Genomic DNA, 24,562 nt, shown 5'->3' with positions numbered 1-24,562 from the left:
TTCTTTATTAACAGCAAGCTGGAGAGGTTGCAACAAACTCAACGCACCATAGTACACGTCAGTCAGGAGCTGTCGGGGCAGTCCCGTTAGTTCCCTTATATACTGCTTACAGACAAGTTAAATTTACATGATTCATAAGTAAACTTTTGGTTCATGCATGTGACCGACCAATACCTCACGAGGCTTCTTCTCTCCAAGCTGGGACCTTGAAACTGAGATATCCCTTTCCGTTCTCAAAACAATGTTCTGTGCTTACTGCCAAACTGCTTATACTGATAGTGAGGATTCCTCCCAGGCACGATCGATCATTCACTCGAATTGGTTATTAGAAAAGCACATACATTTTCCTTCACACTGCTATTGACCAACCGGGTTCGAACCCATGTCTGCTGCATGTCACAACACTATGTAGGCCTAAGTCTGTCTAGGCTTTAGCTCGAGCGAACGTAAATCTTCAGGTTTCCGGCAAACATACTAGTCATCACGCATACATGATTAGGAGTATAATGATCCATTATTAAAATGTAAAACACCAGGTAATCCAGAGAAAGAAGTGGTCAAAATGCTTTATTTTACAGTTCAACAGTAATTCCCAACACACAATGACCATAACATGTTACCAGATGTCTTTGTTAAGAAGAATTTCATTGAGGTTCATACAAAAAAAGTAATTAAAAAAAGATTTAAATAGATATAAATTAAGCTACATTGAACATGAAATGTATGTCTACCTCTTCACATACCTAAAAGTGCCTCAGAGACATTTTGTTCAAAGCATGTGTGATTTAGAATATGTAGCTAACATAAAACATAACAACCTTTTCTGTTGGAAACGCAACTACAAATTAAAAGAGTGCAATTGAAAAGCACCAAAAATATATATTTGGCACATGAAAATCAAAGCAAGCAAATGTAACTCACAGAAAAAGCTTTACTCTGCCTTTGATTGAGAATGGAAAGGTCAAGGACGGATAAATCAAATAAATTGAACCTAATGAGACTGTAGGATACTTGAATAAAAGAAACCAACTGGCATACTTCCTCCAATTACAAAAAACAAACAAGGCCTAAATATCAATTTCAGAGTTAGAAAATGCTTTACGAATAGTTGTAAATGTCAGATAATACACAATACAGGCTAGAGCGTTCTCCAGAAAAAACTCTTAAGGCCATGTCAATTCTTCTACAAATTAAGTCCAGAGAAATGGAATAAAACGCCTACAAAACGTTTTACAAATGAGAATAAAAGCCATAAAATGTTAACATATAGCTAGGAACTCTTAACTGTCATCATGTCCAAAAAGAAAAACAACCTTTATAACACATCAGAAAAACACACCATTTCAATTGCCCCTTTAATCCAACATACAGTAGAAATGACATGACTAAAAAGTGATGTATATAAAATATCTGTAATATTCTAGCAAATGAATGCTGCATAGTTATACATGACATGGCTTCATTGTCAGATGTTTGTATCATTTATAAAACAGATGAGAGAATGACATTTCACAGTGTCCCAAAAACACATGTAAAGGAGGATATACTGCAGGTACAACTCGTATGGGGACATCCATTGTGCCTTAAACTTCACCATTCCGTCACTCATCAGTCAAGGGGTAGTCTATAGTATGTGCAGTGTTAGACAAAACATTACAAACCATCTTTTTGGATGTTTAGGCAACAACCCAGCGTCCCCTTATCTAAACATATATTAACAAATTAATATGATTTTCCAAATCCCCAAAAAGTATCCCAAACAATCCCAATACTCCCAGGCTGAGCACAGCTAAAAGACAAAGCACTGTCTTGATGAGAATCAACTGAAACCGATGTCATTTACATGGAGGACAAAAGGACTTTAAGCCTGTGTTCACACAGACTGCCCAATTCTAACATTCTTTCCCAATTATTGGTCTTTTGACCAATCTGATCAGATCTTTTGCCAATAATTGGGTAAAATCAGAAATTGGGCTACCTGTGTAAACGCAGCCAAAGACTTGACGGCCGGTCACATTGGGTAGGCAATAAGTGGTTGAATCTCTATGACCGGTGACAGGTTAACTCGCAGGATCTTCTGGGCTTTCCTCCTCACCTCCTCGTCAGTGATAGAGTCATCGACCTTGATCACCTTGAACCTCAGGTTGTTCTCGCTCAGTCTAAGGTCCTCGGACTGCTCTTTGACCAGCCAGACCTCGTTTCTGGGCCTCTTCACACAGAGTTTGTCCTCACCCTCGTCAGTCCTTTTCCTTTTCTGGTCCCTCCAGCAAGGCATTCCGTTGCATTCCTTCAAAACCCGGTCGTTTTGCAGCATGGCAGGCACTCCGATGATATTGACTGGGCAGGGCACAAAGTTCACTCTCCTCAAAGTGACAGATTTTGCTGAGTTTCCGGTACCTTCCGAAGGCTGTGCTTGTGTCCCTGTTAGAGATAGTGGCCGATGAGAGTTGGGCACAGTCATCTCTCCTGACCATACACCTGTGTGGAACTGCAGTCTCGCTGTGTGGCCTGTAGAGGGTCCAGTGATGTTTGTCAGTCTTATGTATGACTGCATCTGGACAGGCACAACAGCCAAGGCCGGTGGTTTCGAGAGGACAGTCCGTTTGAGAGACTCCTTTGACAGATTTGTCAAAATAATTGTGGGTTGATTCTTCAGGACGACTTTCGCTGCTGCACTTAACAAAGCATAGTTGATTTCAGTCTTCTTGCCATGGGGTTTTCTACCCTTCTTTTTGCCAGTCTTTTGAACTTTTGAGACAGCAATGTCCAGTGTGCTCTGTGTTTTTATTACAGGCCTGAGTACTGCAGTACAAGACCTGTAACCATAAACATCTTTGCTTTTAAGTACAGTAGGCTTGTGACCTTCATCTTTGAGTCCCTCAATAAAACTGGCCAGTTCCTTCTCAGTATCGAAAAGGTCTTTTGACATAGGACTGAACGCTTTCAGAGTCTCCAGTAGAGTAGTTTGGCCAGCTGAGTTGAAACGTGACCATGACTGGACAACCTTCTCTGTGGCTTCCTTACAATTCATGGCATATACCATCTGTTCTGTAATCTGTAGCATTGGTGATACTCGCGTCCGAGATCAACCCTGTGGGCAAGAACAGAATAAACAAACATTATAAAATGTACAGAGACTTCGTACTCACCTTCTGTAAATCATTGACAATCAAAAACGTGGAAAGGGAAATGTCAGGTTTTCCTCAAGGTTTCTGATCAAGTAGGCTAACCCGACATTCAACGTACCACCAAAGTGACTACAAACAAAGCTGTATTCATAGATGAAGTGGGAGACCTACAAGCTCTGAAATAAACTTGTTACATTTTTTACTTTGCCTATTTTAAACATTAGAACGTTTATCAACAATGGGTGACTAACATTAGCTAAAATTCCATGAGGCATTTTCCACCATAGATTATATTTTAAAACACATCTATTATTCTCATTAAAATTAGCTCCAAACAGCACAAGTGTGATAAAATTCTAGTAATTTTCAATGAGAAAATGTCAAATTTTGGGAATTTGAGAGTTTGCACGTCGATTGCTATTTTCACTCAGATCCAAATGGGTATAGCCTACTCTTCCATAAAAAACAGGCGTTTCATACTTTATTTTTGGCTATAGCTTTTTTATGACCTTAGCCTAAATGTTAAGTGACACGCAGTGTAACACGGAAGCAGATCCAAAAGGTGCGAAGCACTTTGTTGGGCATTTACGCTTCACAGACGAGTGAAATTTAAGATTTCCGGAGGAATAATGTCCTAATGATGGCAACAGTTTTGTCACATTTTCTCCCGAGTGGCACAGTGGTCTAAGGCGGTCTAAGATCTCTAGCTGTGCCACTAGAGATCCTGGTTCGAATCCAGGCTCTGTCGTAGCCGGCTGCGATCAGCACACAATTGGCCCAGCGTCGTCCAGGGTAGGTGAGGGAATGGCCGGCAGGGTTGTAGCTCAGTTGGTAGAGCATGGCGTTTGCAACGCCAGGGATGAGGGTTCGATTCCCACGGGGGGCCAGTATGAAAAAATAAAAAAATAATGTATGCACTCGCTAACTGTAAGTCGCTCTGGATAAGAGCGTCTGCTAAATGACTAAAATGTAATTTGTTTAGCACATTTTGCAAGCCACAGTCTGGCAATCCGCCAATAAAATGCAATGATGACTGGCTTCAGGTTGGATGGTGAATTGAGTAAATCCCGAGCAGAGTGGTTTTGGGGGTGCTCGGCACTTCCTCATTCAAAACAAACTACTAAAGAACATCTAAAAACCAAAACCATGTTTTGTATGAGAGCTAACAATTGTTTGGCTATAGACCTAGGCTACTTGCTGTTGAGTTGGTAGGTACTGTTAAAATGCCACAAAGTAGGCTAGCTTTAGATTCAACTTCCAGTGGATGCGGCATGGCAAAACAATGTAGAAATAGGAAAATAACTTGTGCAAACTTGCAGCAAAGCAATGCAGTCTAGTGTGGCAGCTGTACGGACTGCTTCCATTGAAAATAAATGACTTCTAGGTAGTTTCGCTAGCCAATGCTAACTTACCTCAAACTGGAAGTCTTTGCGCTAATGCTAGTTAGCATTGGCTCACAGAACTACCTCTAAAAGGCTGCTACAAGCTCCACTCCGTTGATCTACATGTGTGCACGTGGGTGGAGTCTGGTTTTTTGGGCAGCGGACTCTTTTCGTTGCGTTACACCCAGAGGGGAAGTTCGCCTTCTGTAGTGTATATCCACTAGGGGGCTTGGGGAGCCAGAGTAAATTACCAAGCAAGAGGAGCCGAGGCACTCTTTTTGACTCTAGCTAGCGACGACGTTTGAACTTCCTATACTGGAGTTACAGTTAATGCCTGTTTACAAATGCTAGTTATATGTCAGACTAGTCTGATGTTCTATGCTTTACGACACTACTTTTTAGCCACAGGAGCAAACATGTATCTTTTTGAATTGCAATTGCTAGAGCTTGAACAGCAATAACTTGAACTGCTATTACTACTTAGCAGAAAAAATACTGAGAAAATGGCAAGTACGTCCACTGAACACTACAAGAGGGGACGACGGAGAATACACGTCTCTTGTTCAACCTATGCGAAGGCTTGACGAGGAAAGACATGTTCAATACTTTCGGATGTCGGTTGCCAGATTTGACGACTTGCTTCAGCGGCTTGCCCCTCACGTCGCACACGAGAACTCAAAGCTTGCCCGTAAGTGCTGCAGAAAAGCCCTTCGGTTTTTGGCGAGTGGCAGCACACAGCAAAGTATTGCTGCGAGTTATAATTTATAAGCTAGGAATCTCAACCGTTTCTGCCATCGTCAGTGAAGTGTGCCAGTCTATCAGGCATGTCTTGAAGGAAGATTTTGTTGCTTATCCCTCCGTGGCACAATGGGCAGAGATTGAGAATCATTGAATCATCCGTTTTGTGCAGGAGCTGCCGACGGAAAAAATGTTTAGTTCCGAGATCCGGCAAACTCGGGCAGCAATTACTTCAAGTACAAGGGCAGGTCAAGTGTCTTTCCAGGATGCTGCCATCACGCATGGCACCCTACAGTAAATGTTGGCTTGTGGTTTGGAAAATGTGAACTCATATGTTCTCGTCTTCTGGTTGATGACTGTCATGTTGTGAGCTACACACTTGGTTTAGCGGTTATTTTTTTACACTTTACAGATCACAATAAAGAGTAATATAATGACAGTCACTTCATCCTTGTTTTAGTTTTTCATATTTTTTGGGAGGCTAGATCCTCATGACATTTATCTAACCTTGTGTTATGTGTAGTGGCCTTTTCAATTAGAACTTTCCTGCTATACCAAATGGGTGAGAATGGTTGTCCAGCTGTAGAGAATAAGGCTAGACCCTCGGGACATTAACCTCATCTACTTAACACAAGGTTGTACATGGTCATGTGTATTGGCCTTTCAATGGAGACCTTCCTGCTTTGGTACATGGGTGAGTGTCCAGCCGTAGACAATAAGGACAGATCCCCCAAGACATTAACCTTATCTACATAGCTCGTGTAAAGCAGTAATATTTTTCTGCCACAAGTACAAATACATTTGCGGACCTTTTAGATTTATTTACCATCACAACAGGAAAATAGTGCAACGTAAAACAATGTAATACACAGGTGAAAAGTGTAATGAAAGGGGAAATAAGATTTAAAAAACTAAGTAAAACACCAGTAATATGTGAATGAGGAAATAAGTATAAAAAAACATGCACAAAAACCCTCCAGTAAATTACCCACCACACTAACATGAATAAAACATTTCTTTAAAAGCACAACAGTTTTTGGGGTGAGAAACACGGGAGACGTTGAACAGCAGGAATAGACACCATCCATGGTACCATGACGTCGTAGACGGCCTTTGCTGCTGTTTCTGTAACTCCTGCTGCTGTTTCTTTAAGTAATCAACCTGCTGCATAATGACAGTGTCCAAAGGATCCTCAGCTGTCTTCCTCTTCCGGCCACTGGAGCTGGGGGGGAGATGGGGCGGAGGTTGATGGAGTTGCAGGGCAGACAGCACAAGCGAGTGGATTGGGTGTTGGTGAGAAGGGCCTGGGCGTTGTGGAGAGGGGCCAGAGGTGATGAACCAGGCCAGGGAGATGATGAATCAAGGGGTGATGAACCACCTGTAGATGTGCCCTCAAGGATCAGCTCCATCTCTGGACTGTCAAAAAAAACAACTACAAGCAGAGGGCAAATACGTTAGAATACAATTCAAGAAATCTTAAAAACATCTCCACGGGCACCTTTGAGTAAATTTATTTACCCAAAATAACTGATTTCATAAACATGTGATAGAAACATTTCAAGATTGTTATAATACTGTTAATGCATCGAATGGTTGTTTTATGCAATAGACTAGGGTTTCTCAGTACTCTCATCTTTGTCTGTGTGAACTGAGAGGAGCCTCTGAAGCTTGGCTGGCAGCTGATTTACGATGACTTGGTGATAAGACAACATTCCATTCCATTAGTGTCTGTGTGAAATGCTGGTATGTCTGCCAGGGTGAGGAGAACCCTCCCTCCAGATTATTAATCAACACTGGACTTCATAAATTAAGGGAAGGACTTAGTATCCTATGTTACATTAGTATTTCTGTATAAACAATTAGTAAATGAACTAGAGACATGTAAATCTTGCTGTCTGTTGCATGAGACCACAATGTACCTTTGTATGATATCGCATATCTGTTCTTCGTCACAAGGACTCAGAAAGACTATAAAAAGTTGTAACCTAACCCTGCTTATTTGGGCCTTAACTCTACACCATTGGGTGACCGTTAACGCTCCATTACTGCAGTAATTATTCAAGTTTGATGGTTGAGGAAATCTAAAAGTCTCTCCTTTGATTAGAATAATTACCACGACACATCTCAATCTAATTAACACAGTCGGTTTTCCGATGTTCGTACTAGCCCTGCTATCGTTATGACAACACAGGCACTGAATATTTCCCACTCACAATTTCTCCCATCCAGAAAATAGCTGATTTCACATGTTCTAACTAGGTCTGCTAAACATAAGATCATAAAACACACACTGACTATACAAAAGGACTCGGCTGCATGACGAGTACGTACCGTATCTGGCATATTGGTGTCGGTCTGACGATGTTGTATGTGAACACGAAGCCAATCCGGTTGTCTGACAATCGGTGGGACACACACCAGCAGCAGACCCCCTCCTCATCTCCTTCACCCTTTTTAGATCGTGAACATACTGGTCCGAATCTCTCATGTTTCTTTGATATCAGTATCTGTGTAAAAAAATTGTGATATCTCCCTCCAGCAGTTGTATTTTGCTTGCCCGAATACAACGGCATCGAAGGGTTGTAAAGGTTCTCGTATTGTCTCACCAGCTCGCACAGACACTCCTCCAAACTGGATATTGACATAATTGCGCTTAGCAAATCTAAAAATAGAAAGCACAAAACAGGAAGCTTGCAAGTAGCAGAAGCAAAGTAGCAGAACATCCATCTCTTCTGTGTTTATACCAGAAGGGATACCGGAAAAGGTGTGATGTAGACACAAGGGTGTGACTTCAGTTGCAAACCTCACTCAATACTGCCCCAAAGTCTTTGCAAGGAATGACACGTCGGGCCTCAATTTCCAGGTAGGAAAAAAACTGTGAGGAATGATGGAGCGTATTACAAGGAGCCGCCCCTTTGTGACGAAAAACGACATTGCAACACTGCGCTCAGTCGGCCCTGTTTGCGTATTGTCTGTAGAACCCTTAACTTCCTTCATACTGGACGCAGACATAAAAAAAAATGGTTCATCTTGAGAATAGAGAGATGTAGAATGACTGATCTACAAACAGTATTCCCTGCCAAATAATAGGTTTTGTGCATTTAAGAGTAGCAGAGATAAGCTTTCCCTGGCTCAGGCCATCCCCCCACCAAACACACATACAACCAGACATTGATTGATTGATTGGAGGCAGCTTGTGTCAATTAAAAAATATTTTCCTTTTCATATATACAGTACCAGTCAAAAGTTGACACCTAGTCGTGGTCAAAAGTTGAGAGAATGACACAAGTATTGTTCTTCAAAGTTTGCTGCTTCAGTGTTTTTAGATATTTTTGCCAAATGTTACTATGGTATACTGAAGTATAATTACAAGCATTCCATAAGTGTCAAAGGCTTTTATTGACAATTACATTACGTTTATGCAAAGAGTCAATATTTGCAGTGTTGACCCTTCTTTTTCAAGACCTCTGCAATCCGCCCTGGCATGCTGTTAATTAACTTCTGGGCCACATCCTGACTGATGGCAGCCCATTCTTGCATAATCAATGCTTGGAGTTTGTCAGAATTTGTGGGTTTTTGTTTGTCCTCCCACTTCTTGAGGATTGACCACAAGTTCTCAATGGGATTAAGGACTGGTGAGTTTCCTGGACATGGACCCAAAAAGTCGTTGTTTTGTTCCGCGAGCCACTTAGTTATCACTTTTGCCTTACGGCAAGGTGCTCCATCATGCTGGAAAAGGCATTGCTCGTTACCAAACTGTTCTTGGATGGTTGGGAGAAGTTGCTCTCGGAGGATGTGTTGGTACCATTCTTCATTCATGGCTGTGTTCTTAGGCAAAATTGTGAGTGAGCCCACTCCCTTGGTTGAGAAGCAACCCCATACATGAATGGTCTCAGGATGCTTTACTGTTGAATGACACAGGACTGATGGTAGCGCTCACCTTGTCTTCTCCGGACAAGCTTTTTTCCGGATGCCCCAAACAATCGGAAAGGGGATTCAGAGAAAATGACTTTACCCCAGTCCTCAGCAGTCCAATCCCTGTACCTTTTGCAGAATATCAGTCTGTCCCTGATGTTTTTCCTGGAGAGAAGTGGCTTCCTCGGTCCTGGCGCTTGCTGGACTTTCATGGGCGCCCTGAAGCCTTCTTCACAACAACTGAACCTCTCTCCTTGAAGTTCTTGATGATCCGATAAATGGTTGATTTAGGTGCAATCTTACTAGCAGCAATATCCTTGCCTGTGAAGCCCTTTTTGTGCAAAGCAATGATGACGGCACGTGGTTAACTGAGGAAGAACAATGATTTCAAGCACCACCCTCCTTTTAAAGCTTCCAGTCTGTTCTTCTAACTCAATCAGCATGACAGAGCGATCTCCAGCCTTGTCCTCGTCAACACTCTCACCTGTGTTAACGAGAGAATCACTGACATGATGGCAGCTGGTCATTTTGTGGCAGGGCTGAAATGCAGTGGAAATGTTTTTTGGGGATTTAGTTCATTTTCATGGCAGAGGGACTCACTCTTCATAACATTCTGGAGCATATGCAAATTGCCATCATAAAAACTGAGGAAGCAGACTGTCAAAATTAATATTTGTGTCATTCTGAAAAACGTTTGACCTCTCCCGAGTGGCGCAGTGGTCTAAGGCACTGCGTCGCAGTGCTAGCTGTGCCATTAGAGATCCTGGTTTGAATCCAGGCTCTGTCGTAGCCGGCCGCGACCGGGAGACCCATGGGGCGGCGCACAATTGGCCAAGCATCGTCCAGGGTAGGGGAGGGAATGGCTGGCAGGGATGTAGCTCAGTTGGTAGAGCATGGCGTTTGCAACGCCAGGGTTGTGGGTTCGTTTCCCACGGGGGGGCAGTATGAAAACTAAAAAAAATAAATGTATGCACTCACTAACTGTAAGTCGCTCTGGATAAGAGCGTCTGCTGAATGACTACATTTACATTTTTTACATTTACATTTTAGTCATTTAGCAGACGCTCTTATCCAGAGCGACTTACATTATTGAGTGCATACATTATTATTATTATTATAAATTTTTTTCTTCATACTAGCCCCCCATGGGAATCAAACCCACAACCCTGGCGTTGCAAACGCAATGCTCTACCAACTGAGCTACATCCCTGCCGGCCATTCCCTCCCTTACCCTGGACGACGCTGTGCCAATTGTGCGCCACCCCATGGGTCTCCCGGTCACGGCCGGCTACGACAGAGCCTGGATTCGAACCAGGATCTCTAATGGCACAGCTAGCACTGCGACGCAGTGCCTTAGACCACTGCGCCACTCGGGAGACTGGCGCAGACTAAAATGTAAAAATGTAATGTAATGACTGTACTCATTCCAGGGTTTCTTTATTTTTAATACTTTCTACATTGTAAAATAATAGTGAAGTGTGTGCAAAGCTGTCATCAAGGCAAAGGGAGGCTATTTGAATAATCTCAAATATAAAATATTTTGATTTGTTTAACACTTTTTTTTGTTTGTTTACTACATGATTCCATATGTGTTATTTCATAGTTTCGATATCTTCACTATTATTCTACAATGTAGAAAATAGTAAAAAGAAAAATCCTTGAATGAGGTGGTGTTCTAACACTTTTGATCGGTAGTGTACATCTAAACCGGCACCTCTTTTTCACATGCCGCCTATGGTCTTTACTACAACAATGTGCGCAAGCATGTGCACACACAGGTCGCATGAAAGAAACTTGCCCCAATATGGAAATAAAATACCTGTCCAGCCCTGAGCCCTTCCTATTTCTTTACAGACAGCAGAACTAGCCAGGAGTTATTTATTTAGAACACAGTAGTGATGGTCTGGATAAGAGCGTCTGCTAAATGACGAAAATGTAAATGATGGAAAACAAGACTTTCAAGAAGCCTTTGGGTCTTTCACCAAATTAGTGACATCTGCTGGTCAGCAATAAATAGCAGCTTTGATGTTCATAAGTTTCTTCCACATTATTTCAAATCAAATTTTATTTGTCACATGTTAATTACAAGCCCTTAACCAACAATGCCGTTTTAAGAAAAATAACAGTTAAGAAAAATATTTACTAAATAAACTAAAGTCAAAAATAAGAGAGCAACAATAACGAGGCTATATACAGGGGGTACCGGTACCGAGTCAATGTGCAGGGGTACAGGTTAGTCGAGGTAATATGTACATGTAGGTAGCGGTAAAGTGACTGTGCAGATAATAAACAGCAATTAGCAGCAGCGTAAAAAGACTAAATGACATTTACTAAATGACATTTACGTCATTTAGCAGACGCTGGTATAGAGGTCCAGGATGGCAGGAAGCTTGGCCCCAGTAATGTACTGGGCCGTACGCACTGCCCTCTGTAGCGCCTTGCGGTCGGAGGCCGAGCAGTTGCCATACCAGTCGGTGATGCAACCAGTCAGGATGCTCTCGATGGTGCAGCTGTAGAACCTTTTGAGGATCTGAGGACCCATGCCAAATCTTTTCAGTCTCCTAAAGGGGAATATGCATTATCATGCCCTCTTAACGATCACGTTGAGGGAGAGGTTATCCCGGCACCAAACAGCCAGGTCTCGGACCTCCTCCCTATAGGCTGTCTCATCATTGTCTGTGATCAGGCCTACCACGGTTGTGTCATCGGCAAACTTGGGTGTTGTAGTCATGCTTGGCCACGCAGTCATGGGTGAACAGGGAGTACAGGAGGGGACTGAGCACACACCCCTGAGGGGCCCCCGTGTTGAGGATCAGCATGGCAGATGTGTTGTTACCTACCCTTACCACCTGGGGGCGGCCCGTAAGGAAGTCCAGGATCCAGTTGCAGAGGGAGGTGTTTAGTCCCAGGGTCCTTAGCTTAGTGATGAGCTTTGAGGGCACTATGATGTTGAATGCTGAGCTGTAGTCAATGAATAGCATTCTCACATAGGTGTTCCTTTTGACCAGGTGGGAAAGGACAGTGTGGAGTGCAATAGAGATTCCTTCATCTGTGGATCTGTTGGGGCGGTATGCAAATTGGAGTGGGTCAAGGGTTTCTGGGATGATGGTGTTGACGGGAGCCATGACCAGCCTTTCAAAGCACTTCATGGCTACAGACATGAGTGCTACGGGTCGGTAGTCATTTTGGCAGGTTACCTTAGTGTTCTTGGGCAAAGACTATGGTGGTCTGCTTGAAACATATAGGTATTACAGACTCGGCCAGGTACAGGTTGAAAATGTCAGTGAAGACACTTGCCAGTTGGTTAGCGCATGCTCGGAGTACACATCCTGGTAATCCGTCTGGCCCTGCGGCCTTGTAAATGTTGCCCTGTGTCAGGGAAAAATTAACGTATTTCCCTGCTTTGTTGATTATATCTGTATGAATATTGATAGATATTTCTATTGCTAGGGGATTTCTTAACTACCAATGCTGTGCTTTTCATAAGGATGGTTCCCTCTAGCTCCCTGCAGCTGGTCTGGGTGTATCGTTAAATACATGGTGTGACTCGAGTTTAGAGATAGTTTTATTAACAGAACACACCCGTATTGTTTCCCGTCATCTTTGCTTCTGTTCATCTTGGTCACACGGTCAAGAGAAAAGAGCCTCTGAGAGTGACCACAGTTTCAGTTCATCCTGTCTTTTACTATCTTCCAAGGGCACAGCTGTGTGGAGAGATGAGGTACACATAGCCACTAGAAGAAAACAAGGTCTGCCGGGGAGGGGTGGAACCATCCATGACTAAGCATTTTTAGGTCCACTATATAAAGCCGTCAGCATTTCCTGTTCGTTGGGCTCTCAACGAATCACCTACGGGTGGTTCATTGACCAGCTCCATTATTGCAATAATTAAAATCGATATCAAATAAAGACTGATTGAAGAAATTAAAGTCCCTCACTTGATTAGAATTTCCACGACACCTGTTTAAAGGTCTGGCGTAAAGGTGGTCTAGAGTTTTTTTCCACTCTTGTTGCACATGTAACATGCTGGTAGAAATTAGGTAAAACTGATTTAAGATTCCCTGCATTAAAGTCCCCGGCCACTAGGAGCACCGCCTCTGGATGAGCATTTTCTTCTTTGCTTATGGCTTTATACAGCTCGTCGAGTGCGGTCTTAGTGCCAGCATCGGTTTGTGGTGGTAAATAGACAGCTACGAAAAATGAAAACTCTTGGTAAATTTACCAAAATGTTGTGGGGCCGTGGTTAGTCCTAAACCTAGTTGGAATAAGAGGTTCATGTCTTACATCCTGCATCCCCTTTTTTGCATTTAAGTTAACCACTTAAAAAACGGTGAATACATGGAATTACTTAGGATGCACTATTTAGGCTAAAAGCCCATCACATACCCAGTACGCAAAAATGTTTTGCTTGCCATTTTCCGCTTTCCCCAATCCCAAGGCTATGTATTCCTACTGCCAGCGGGCGAGCGGAGTGATTTGCGTCGCTGGAGGGTAGCCCCCACTCAGGACAACTATAAGCCCTAGGCAACCCATATCACTAGGAGTTATTTCTAAAGACAAAAGCAAGGAATTTCTCCAATCTCAAATTCAGCCTGCCACTTTCCAGAGTCTGTAAGCGGTTTTGTTGTTTCCATAAATACCTTACATGTTGTGATTTTGAATTGATTTATTTACAAATTTAAAACAATACAACCACACGTGGACATACTATAAAAATCATTGAGGGTGACAAAGTGATACACCTAATAATGACAGTTTAAGTAGATTAATGATAGCAAAAATGTAGGCTATTTTGGGGTATTGATTTAATATACTATATTGCGACAATACAAACGGTTCCTTTCTAGCAATAAACACCTCTAAACTGCCTCACCGACTTGAAGAAAAGTGTTGATCACTAGCCATGTATAGTAGGTGGCAGCACCTCAAACACCACAGAAGAAACTGAAAAGCTTTCAAACCCGTCTTTGATACTTAAGTAGCCAGTAGCATTTGGAAAATAAAATTCCACAGGCTTTTTGGAACTAAAGAACAGTTTAAAATGTTTGTATTTAAATCAAATCAAATTTTATTGGCCACAGCGCCGAATACAACAGGTGCAGATATTACAGTGAAATGCTTACTTACAGCCCTTAACCAACAGTGCATTTATTTTTTATAAAAAAGTAAAATAAAACAACAACAAAAAGAGCAGAAGTAAGAGCAGAAGTAAAATAAAATTAACAGTAGGGAGGCTATATATACAGGGGGGTACCGGTGCAGAGTCAATGTGCGGGGGCACCGGCTAGTTGAGGTAGTTTAAGTAATATGTACATGTGGGTAGAGTTAAAGTGACTATGCATAAATAATTAACAGAGTAGCAGCAGCGTAAAAAGATGGGGTGGGGGGGGGGGGGGCAGTGCAAATAGTCCGGGTAGCCATGATTAGCTGTTCAGGAGTCTTATGGCTTGGGGGTAGAAGCTGTTGAGAAGTCTTTTGGACCTAGACTTGGCACTCCAGTACCGCTTGCCGTGCGGTAGCAGAGAGAACAGTCTATGACTAGGGTGGCTGGAGTCTTTGACAATTTTGAGGGCCTTCCTCTGATGCAACCAGTCAGGATGCTCTCGATGGTGCAGCTGTATAACTTTTTGAGGATCTGAGGACCCATGCCGAAACTTTTCAGTCTCCTGAGGGGGAATAGGCCCTCTTCACGACGGTCTTGGTGTGTTTGGACCATGATGGTTCGTTGGTGATGTGGACACCAAGGAACTTGAAGCTCTCAACCTGTTCCACTACAGCCCCATCGATGAGAATGGGGGCGTGCTCAGTCCTCTTTTTTTCCCCCTGTAGTCCACAATCATCTCCTTTGTCTTGGTCACGTTGAGGGAGAGGTTGTTATCCTGGCACCACACGGCCAGGTCTCTGACCTCCTCCCTATAGGCTGTCTCATCGTTGTCGGTGATCAGGCCTACCACTGTTGTGTCGTCGGCAAACTTGATGGTGTTGGAGTCGTGCCTGGCCATGCAGTCATGGGTGAACAGGGAGTACAGGAGGGGACTGAGCACGCATCCCTGAGGGGCCCCAGTGTTGAGGATCAGTGTGGCAGATGTGTTGTTACCTACCCTTACCACCTGGGGGCGGCCCGTCAGGAAGTCCAGGATCCAGTTGCAGAGGGAAGTGTTTAGTCCCAGGATCCTTAGCTTAGTGATGAGCTTTGAGGGCACTATGGTGTTGAATGCTGAGCTGTAGTCAATGAATAGCATTCTCACGTAGGTGTTCCTCTTGTCCAGGTGGGAAAGGGCAGTGTGGAGTGCAATAGAGATTGCATCATCTGTGGATCTGTTGGGGCGGTATGCAAATTGGAGTGGGTCTAGGGTTTCTGGGATAATGGTGTTGATATGAGCCATGACCAGCCTTTCAAAGCACTTCATAGCTACAGACGTCAGTGCTACGGGTCGGTAGTCATTTAGGCAGGTTCTCTTAGTGTTCTTGGGCACGGGGACCATGGTGGTCTGCTTGAAACATGTTGGTATTACAGACTCAGTCAGGGACATGTTGAAAATGTCAGTGAAGACACTTGCCAGTTGGTCAGCACATTCTCGGAGTACACGTCCTGGTAATCCGTCTGGCCCTGCGGCCTTGTGAATGTTGACCTGCTTAAAAGTCTTACTCACATCGGCTACGGAGAGCGTGATCAAATAGTCATCCGGAACAGCTGGTGCTCTCATGCATGCTTCAGTGTTGCTTGCCTCGAAGCGAGCATAGAAGTGGTTTAGCTCGTCTGGTAGGCTTGTGTCACTGGGAAGCTTGCGGCTGTGCTTCCCTTTGTAGTCTGTAATAGTTTTCAAGCCCTGCCACATCCGACGAGCGTCAGAGCCGGTGTAGTACGATTCAATCTTAGTCCTGTATTGACTCTTTGCCTGTTTGATGGTTCGTCGGAGGGCATAGCGGGATTTCTTATAAGCGTCCGGGTTAGAGTCCCGCTCCTTGAAAGTGGCAGCTCTACCCTTTAGCTCAGTGCCGATGTTTCCTGTAATCCATGGCTTCTGGTTGGGGTATGTACGTACGGTCACTGTGGGGACGACATCGATGCACTTATTGATGAAGCCAGTGACTGATGTGGTGTACTCCTCAATGCTATCTGAAGAATCCCAGAACATGTTCCAGTCTGTGCTAGCAAAACAGTCCTGTAGCTTAGCATCTGCGTCATCTGACCACTTTTATATTAACCGAGTCACTGGTGCTTCCTGCTTTAGTTTTTGCTTATAAGCAGGAATCAGGAGGATAGAGTTATGGTCAGATTTGCCAAATGGAGGGCGAGGGAGAGCTTTGTATGCGTCTGTGGAGTAAAGGTGGTCTAGAGTTTTTTTTCCCTCTGGTTGCACATTTAACATGCTGGTAGAAATTAGGTAGAACGGATTTAAGTTTCCCTGCATTAAAGTCCCCGGCCACTAGGAGCGCTGCCTCTGGATGAGTGTTTTCCTGTTGACTTATGGCCTTATACAGCTCATTCAGTGCAATCTTAATGCCAGCATTGGTTTGTGGTGGTAAATAGACAGTATTGAAAAATATAGATGAAAACTCTTGGTAAATAGTGTGGTCTACAGCTTATCATAAGATACTCTACCTCAGGCGAGCAAAACCTCGAAACTTCCTTAGTATTTGATTTTGTGCACCAGCTGTTGTTTACAATATACACAGACCGCCACCCCTTGTCTTACCGGAGTCAGCCGTTCTATCCTGCCGATGTAGCGTATAGCCCGCTAGCTGTATGTTATCCATGTCGTCGTTCAGCCACGACTCGGTGAAACATAAGATACAGTTTTTAATGTCCCGTTGGTAGGATAACCGTAATCTTAGGTCATCCGATTTATTTTCCAATGATTGAAGATTGGCTAATAGGATTGATGGAAGAGGCAGTTTACTCGCTCGCCATCGGATCCTTACAAGGCACCCCGACCTACGTCCACGATATCTCCGTCTCTTCCTCATGCGAATGACGGGGATTTGGGCCTTGTCGGGTGTCTGTAGGATATCCTTCGCGGCCGCCTCGTTGAAGAAAAATTATTCGTCCAATACGAGGTGAGTAATCGCTGTCCTGATATCCAGAAGCTCTTTTTGGTTATAAGAGACGATGGCAGAAACATTATGTACAAAATAAATTACAAATAACACGGAAACACACACATAATAGTACAATTGGTTAGAGGGCTGTAAAACGGCAGCCATCTTCTCCGGACCGAACGTTTCGAAATACTGAACAATAAATACACTAGCGGCACCCAGTCGGTCGATAAAGATACAGTGCATTCGGAAAGTATTCAGACCCCTTGACTTTTTCCACATTACAGCCTTATTCTAAAATTGATTAAATTATCCTCCCCTCAACCTATACACAATACCCCACAATGATGAAGCAAAAACAGGTTGACATTTTTGCACATTTATAAAAAATTAACAGAAATACCTTACATACATACGTATTCAGACCCTTTGCTATGAGACTCGAAATTGAGCTAAGGTGCATCCTGTTTCCATTGATCATCCTTGAAATGTTTCTACAACTTGATTGGACATGATTTGGAAAGGCACACACACCTGTCTATATAAAAAAGGTCCCACAGTTGACAGTGCATGTCAGAGCAAAAGCCATGAGGTCGAAGGAATTGTCCGTAGAGCTCCGAGACAGGATTGTGTCGAGGCACAGATCTGGGGAAGGGTACCAAAACATTTCTGCAGCATTGAAAATCCAAGAACACAGTGGCCTCCATCATCCTTATATTGGAAGAAGTTTGGAACCACTAAGACTCTTCTTAGAGCTGGCCGCCCGGACAAACTGAGCAATCGGGGGAGAAGGGCCTTGGTCAGGGCCCCGATGGTAACTCTGACCGATCTCCAGAGTTCCTCTGTGGAGATGGGAGAACCTTCCAGAAGGACAGCAATCTCTGCAGCACTCCACCAATCAGGCCTTTATGGTAGAGTGGCGAGACGTAAGCCACTCCTCAAGTAAAAGACATGACAGCCCGCTTGGAATTAGCCGAAAAGCACCTAAAGGACTCTGACTATGAGAAACAAGATTCTCTGGTCTGATAAAACCAAGATTGAAGTCTTTGGCCTGAATGCAAAGAGTCACGTCTGGAGGAAACCTGGCACCATCCCTACGGTGAAGCATGGTGGTGGCAGCATCATGCTGTGGGGCTGCGTTTCAGAGGCAGGGACTGGGATACGAGTCAGGATCGAGGGAAAGATGAATGGAGCAAAGTAGAGAGATTCGTGATGTAACCTGCTCCACAGCGCTCAGGATCTCAGACTGGGGCAAAGTTTCACCTTCCAATAAGACAACGACCCTAAGTACACAGCCAAGACAAAGCAGGAGTGGCTTCGGGACAAGTCTCTGAATGTCCTTGAGTGGCCCAGCCAGAGCCCGGACTTGAACCTGCTCGAACATCTCTGGAGAGACCTGAAAATAGCTGTGCAGCGACACTACCCATCCAACCTGTCAGAGCTTGAGAGGATCTGCAGAGAAGAATGGGAGAAACTCCCCAAATACAGGTGTGCCAAGCTTGTAGTGTCATACTCAAGAAGACGTGAGGCTGTAATCACTGCCAAAGGTGCTTCAACAAAGTACTGAGTAGAGGGTCTGAATACTTATGTAAATGTGATTACCGTTTTCTTTTGTTTTTCCAAAATGTCTAAAAACCTGTTTTTGCTTTGTCATTATGGGGTATTGTGTGTAGGGGGAGAAAAAGCCCCTTTATTCATGTAGCTAATCTGGTGTGTCTTTGAATTAGGGCAATGGCCATCCCCAGCATCGTATTCACCACAACACCACGTGGATGTGATAGCCATGGAGGTATGTAACATTAGTCACTTAGCCCATCTGTTCTTTCTTGCACAGTATTTACTTCATTTTAATGTAACATTGTTTCAAACAGGGCCAGGAGTGAGACACTAGAACACTAGAAAGTTTGAGCCGCAGACATGAAGTTAAGAACATAACTTACCAACTTAAATGTAAATACTTATTGGAAATATCTGTCATCTGTCTTTAGACTGTCACAATAAATATATGTAAAATATAGGGGGTGGGAAATACGTTAACATGTGCATCATTTCTAATACTTCTCTTGCATTTCGTAGCTAAGGTTTTGGGCTGTAATGCGTGCCAAGGACCTGAAGTCGACAGTGTGGGCGGCAGGTAGCTTAGTGGGTAAGAGCGTTGTGCCAGTAACCGAAAGGTCGCTGGTTCTAATCCCCGAGCTGACTAGGTGAAAAAAAATCTGTCGATGTGCCCTTAAGCAAGGCACTTTTGCTCCTGTAAGTCGCTCTGGATAAGAGCGTCTGCTAAATGACTAAAATGTAAATGTGTGGCGGATGTTACGTTGCATTCTGTCAAACCATCTTGCCATCACCATAACCTGGACTGGGGCAGGGGATGAGGCCTGTTTCGTGGACTTGTTTCTAAAGACCATTCTTCACAGTAGGTCTTGATTTTATTAAAATGTGTTACCCTTGTTCTCTCTACTTTTAAGTAAATTCTTAAACTCATGTGTAAGACCATGTGCGATTAAAATGTAACTAAAATGTTCTTTGTGTATAAGAGCCACTTGGAAGAACCCTGAAACCCGGGATGCCACAGATGAGGGGTTCCAGATTCAGATCACCAGTTACATGAAAGGGCCCTCCGATTATGAATGTGGGAGTCGAAAACGCACAGGAGAGAGAGAATCCGCTGCAGCGAAGGTCAACGTCAAGTCTTAAGCCACCTGTCTCAAAGCCAGCCTCTACCCCAAAGCGGAAAGACTGTTCAAACAGCTGAACCCTGGGCTGACTACCGCACCCTACCACACACACACACAGAATCTATTCATCTTTGGTACAAGCTTCCGTTGTAAATTATTTTTGTCTACCGGACCAATGCAATAGTTGTCACCGTACTGCACTACTAATGTATACAGTGCATTCTGGAAAGTATTCAGACCCCTTGACTTTTTCCACGTTACAGCCTTATTCTAAAATGGATAAAATAAGTATTTTCTCCCTCAGCAATTTACACACACAAAATACCCCATAATGACAAAGCAAAAACAGGTTCAGAAATGTATAAGAAATACAAAAACTGAAATATCACATTTAAATAAGTATTCAGACCCTTTACTCAGTACTTTGTTGAAACATCCTTGAGTCTTCTTGTGTATGACGCAACAAGCTTGGCACACCTGTATTTGGGGAGTTTCTTCCATTCTTCTCCGCAGAGCCTCTCAAGCTCTGTCAGGTTGGATGGGGAGCGTCGCTGCACAGCTATTTTCAGGTCTCTCCAGAGATGTTCGATCAGGTTCAAATCCGGCTTTGGCTGAGCCACTCAAGGACACAGACTTGTCCCAAAGCCACTCCTACGTTGTCTTGGCTGTGTGCTTAGGGTCGTTGTCCTGTTAGGAGGTGAACCTTTGCCCCAGTCTTAGGTCCTGAGCGCTCTGGAGCAGGTTTTCATCAAGGTTCTCTGTACTTTGCTCCATTAATCTTTGCCTCGATCGGACTTGTCTCCCAGTTCCTGTTGCTGAAAAACATCCCCACAGAATGCTGCCACCACCATGTTTCACCGTTGGGATGGTGCCAGGTTTCCTCCAGATGTGACGCTTGGCATTCAGGCCAAAGAGTTCAATATTGGTTTCATCAGACCAGAGAATCTTGTTTCTCATGGTCTGAAAGTCTTTAGGTGCCTTTCGGCAAACTCCAAGCGGGCTGTCATGTGCATTTTACAGAGGAGTGGCGTCCGTCTGGCCACTATCATAAATGCCTGATTTGTGGAGTGCTGCAGAGATTGTTGTCCTTCTGGAAGGTTCTCCCATCTCCACAGAGGAACTCTAGAGCTCTGTCAGCGTGACCAAGGCCCTTGTCCCCAGATTACTCAGTTTGGCCGGGCGGCCAGCTCTAGGTAGAGTCTTGGTGGTTCCAAACTTCTTCCATTTAAGAATGATGGAGGCCACTGTGTTCTTGGGGACCTTCAACGCTGCAGAAATGTTTTGGTACCATTCTCCAGATCTGTGCCTCAACACAATCCTGTCTCGGAGCTCTACGGACAATTCCTTCAACCTCATGGCTTGGTTTTTGCTCTGACATGCACTGTCAACTGTGGGACCTTATATAAAGTGTGTGCGCTTTTCCAAATCATGTCCAAATTAATTGAATTTACCACAGGTGGACTCCAATCAAGTTGTAGAAACATCAAGGATGATCAATGGAAACAGGATGCACTGGAGCTCAATTGAGTCTCATAGCAAAGGGTCTGAATACTTCTGTAAATAAGTTTGTATTTTATTTTTAATAAATATGCAAACATTTCTAAAAACCTGTTTTGACTGTCATTATGGGGTTGTGTGTAAATTGCTGAGAATTTTTTTATTTTATCAATTTTAGAATAAGGCTGTAACATAACAAAATGTGGAAAAAGTCAAGGGTTCTGAATACTTTCCGAAGGCACTGTATACCTTTATATAAATTATATGCTGCTACTGCACTGTACATTATTCCACTCACTATGCACATGGGCTAACAATGTCCATACTAGGCCTATATCTATTTTTTTATTAATAATTTACATCTTGTTTTATTTTATCTGCATGCCTCTTGCACTTGATTTTGTTTTAGTCTTTATTAGCATGTTATACAGCCTGGATTTACATAATGACAAAGTGAAAACATGTTTAGACATTTTTGCAAATGTATTCAAAATGAAATACAGAAAAACTATTTACATAACTATTCACACTCCTGGGTCAATACATACACCTTTGGCAGCGATTACAGCTTTGAGTCTTTCTGGGTAAGTGTAAGAGCTTTGCACACCTGGATTATGCAACATTTGCCCATTATTATTTTCAAAATTCTTCAAGCGCTGTCAAATTGGTTGTTGATCATAGCGAGACACCCATTTTCAGGTCTTGCCATAGATTTAAGCCGATTTAAGTCAAAACTAACTAGGCCACTCAAGAACATTCAATCTCGTCTTGGTAAGCAACTCCAGTGTATATTTGGCCTTGTGTTTTAGGTTATAGTCCTGCTGTAAAATTTGTCTCCCAGTGTCTGTTGGAAAGCAGACAACCAGGTTTTCCTCTAGAATTCTGCCTGTGCTTAGCTCTACTCCCTTTCTTTTAATCCTAAAAAACGCCATAGTCCTTGCTGATGACAAGCATGCCCAATAGCATGATGCAGCCAACACCATGCTTTAAAAATATGAAGAGTGGTACTCAGTAATGTGCTGTGTTGGATTTGCCCCAAACATAACTTTATGTCCTGAATACAAAGCATTAATTTCTTTGCCACATTTTTTGCAGTTTTACTTTAGGGCCTTATTGCAAACAGGATGCATGTTTTGGGATATTCTTTTTCTGTACAGGCTTCCTTCTTTTCACTCTGTCATTTAGGTTAGTATTGTGGAGTAAGTACAATGTTGATCCATCCTCAGTTTTCTCCTAGCATTAAAGTCACCATTGGCCTCATGGTGAAATCCTTGAGCGGTTTCCTTCCTCTCTGGCAACTGCGTTAGAAAGGACGCCTGTATCTTTGTAGTGACTGGGTGTATTGACACACCATCCAAAAAGTGTAATTAATAACGTCACCATGCTCAAAGGGATATTCAATGTCTGCTTTTTTTTCCTTCTTCCCATCAACCAATACGTGCCCTTCTTTGAGAGGCATTGGAAAAGCTCCCTAGTATGTGGTTGAATCTGTGCTTGAAAATCCATACAGATAATCGTAGTGGGGTAAAGAGATGAGGTAGTCATGTCGTTAAAACACTATTATTGCACACAGTGAGTCCATGCAATTTATGGGACTTGTTAAGCAAATTTCTACTTCTGAACTTATTTAGGCTTGCCAAAACAAAAAAGGGGTTGAATACTTACTGACAAGACATTTCAGCTTTTCATTTAAAAATTATTTTCTAACATCATTCCACTTTGACATTACGGGTTATTGTGTGTAGGCCAGTGAAACAATCTCAATTTAAGATTCAGGCTGTCACACAAAATGTGGTAAAGGTCAAGGGGTGTGAATACTTTCTGAAGGCACTGCATTAACAATGCCACCTATTTGATTACTATGTCAAATTTTTTTGCCATTGCACTAGGACTGTCCGACTAAAATAAATAAAAATAAATATTGGTTGACCAAAATAGTCAGCTCTTTTGACCAATCGATGGGACTACATTTAAAAAAAATGTATATTTTTCCATATATAGATACACCCTTTTTGTTTTAATTAAATCAACTTCTCAGCCAAGGGAGTGGGCGCACTCACAATTTTGCATAAGAACACAGCCATGAATAAAGAATGGTACCAACACATCCTCCGAGAGCAACTTCTCCCAATCATCCAACAACAGTTTGGTAACGAGCAATGCCTTTTCCAGCATGTTGGAGCACCTTGCCATAAGGCAAAAGTGATAACTAAGTGGCTCGGGGAACAAAACATTGACTTTTTGGGTCCATGGCCAGGAAACTCCCCAGACCTTAATCCCATTGAGAACCTGTGATCGATCCTCAAGAGGCGGGTGGACAAACAAAAACCCACAAATTCTGACAAACTCCAAGCATTGATTATGCAAGAATGGGCTGCCCAGAAGTTAATTGACAGCATGCCAGGGCGGATTGCAGAGGTCTTGAAAAAGTAGGGTCAACACTGCAAATATTGACTTTTTGCATAAACTTAATGTAATTGTCAATAAAAGCCTTTGACACTTATCTAATGCTTGTAATTATACTTCAGTATACCATAGTAACATCTGACAAAAATATCTCATAACACTGAAGCAGCGAACTTTGTGAAGACCAATACTTGTCATTCTCAAAACTTTTGACCACGACTGTACACACACACACACACACACACACACACACACACACATCCTTTAAAAAAAATATTATTTCCCTTTATTACTTTCCAACCCCACCACCCTTTCCCTACTTGGAGTAAACTAGTGAACAACAATGCTTAGGCCTCTACTTCCAGCTTATACATACTATATACATTTTATGGACACAGTCAATTTTACATTTACGTCATTTAGCAGACGCTCTTATCCAGAGCGACTTACAAATTGGTGCATTCACCTTATAGCCAGTGGGATAACCACTTTACAAACCAATTTTGTTTGTTTTTACTCCTGAACTTCTTCTACCCTCAACCTCTGATCATTTTCATGATGTCCATCCGGTTTGCTTCTATATGCCATATCTTTCTAACTGTTCTCTTTCACAAAAGCTCCCAACCTACAACCTATATACTTATTATGGACACAGTATGCTTACATTATTAGTTATCTTGTTGTTATTAGTCCCATCCTTCAATACCTCCCATCTAGCTCTTAACACCATCCATAATGGATTTCTATTTGCCATATCTTTTTCAACTGTACTGTG

General features: G+C 42.9%; 1 protein-coding gene across 1 annotated transcript in view; it reads right to left on the bottom strand.

Annotated features, from left to right (window-relative positions):
• Positions 1-551: 551 nt before the first annotated feature.
• Positions 552-24,562, bottom strand: part of LOC311149723 (coiled-coil domain-containing protein 71-like) — a 41,566-nt gene continuing 17,555 nt past the window's right edge. The window contains exon 2 of the mRNA XM_084186932.1: positions 552-3,091. Coding sequence (XP_084043058.1) covers positions 2,012-3,064 — 1,053 coding nt within the window. The 5' untranslated portion in view covers positions 3,065-3,091 and the 3' untranslated portion in view covers positions 552-2,011. The remainder of the gene's footprint in view (positions 3,092-24,562) is intronic.

The sequence above is a fragment of the Coregonus lavaretus genome (assembly GCF_964263955.1).
Source record: "Coregonus lavaretus genome assembly, chromosome: 22".
In the NCBI taxonomy this organism is placed as follows: Eukaryota; Metazoa; Chordata; class Actinopteri; order Salmoniformes; family Salmonidae; genus Coregonus; species Coregonus lavaretus.
Note: the sequence above shows the minus strand (reverse complement) of the source record. Positions and strands in the feature narration are given on the sequence as shown.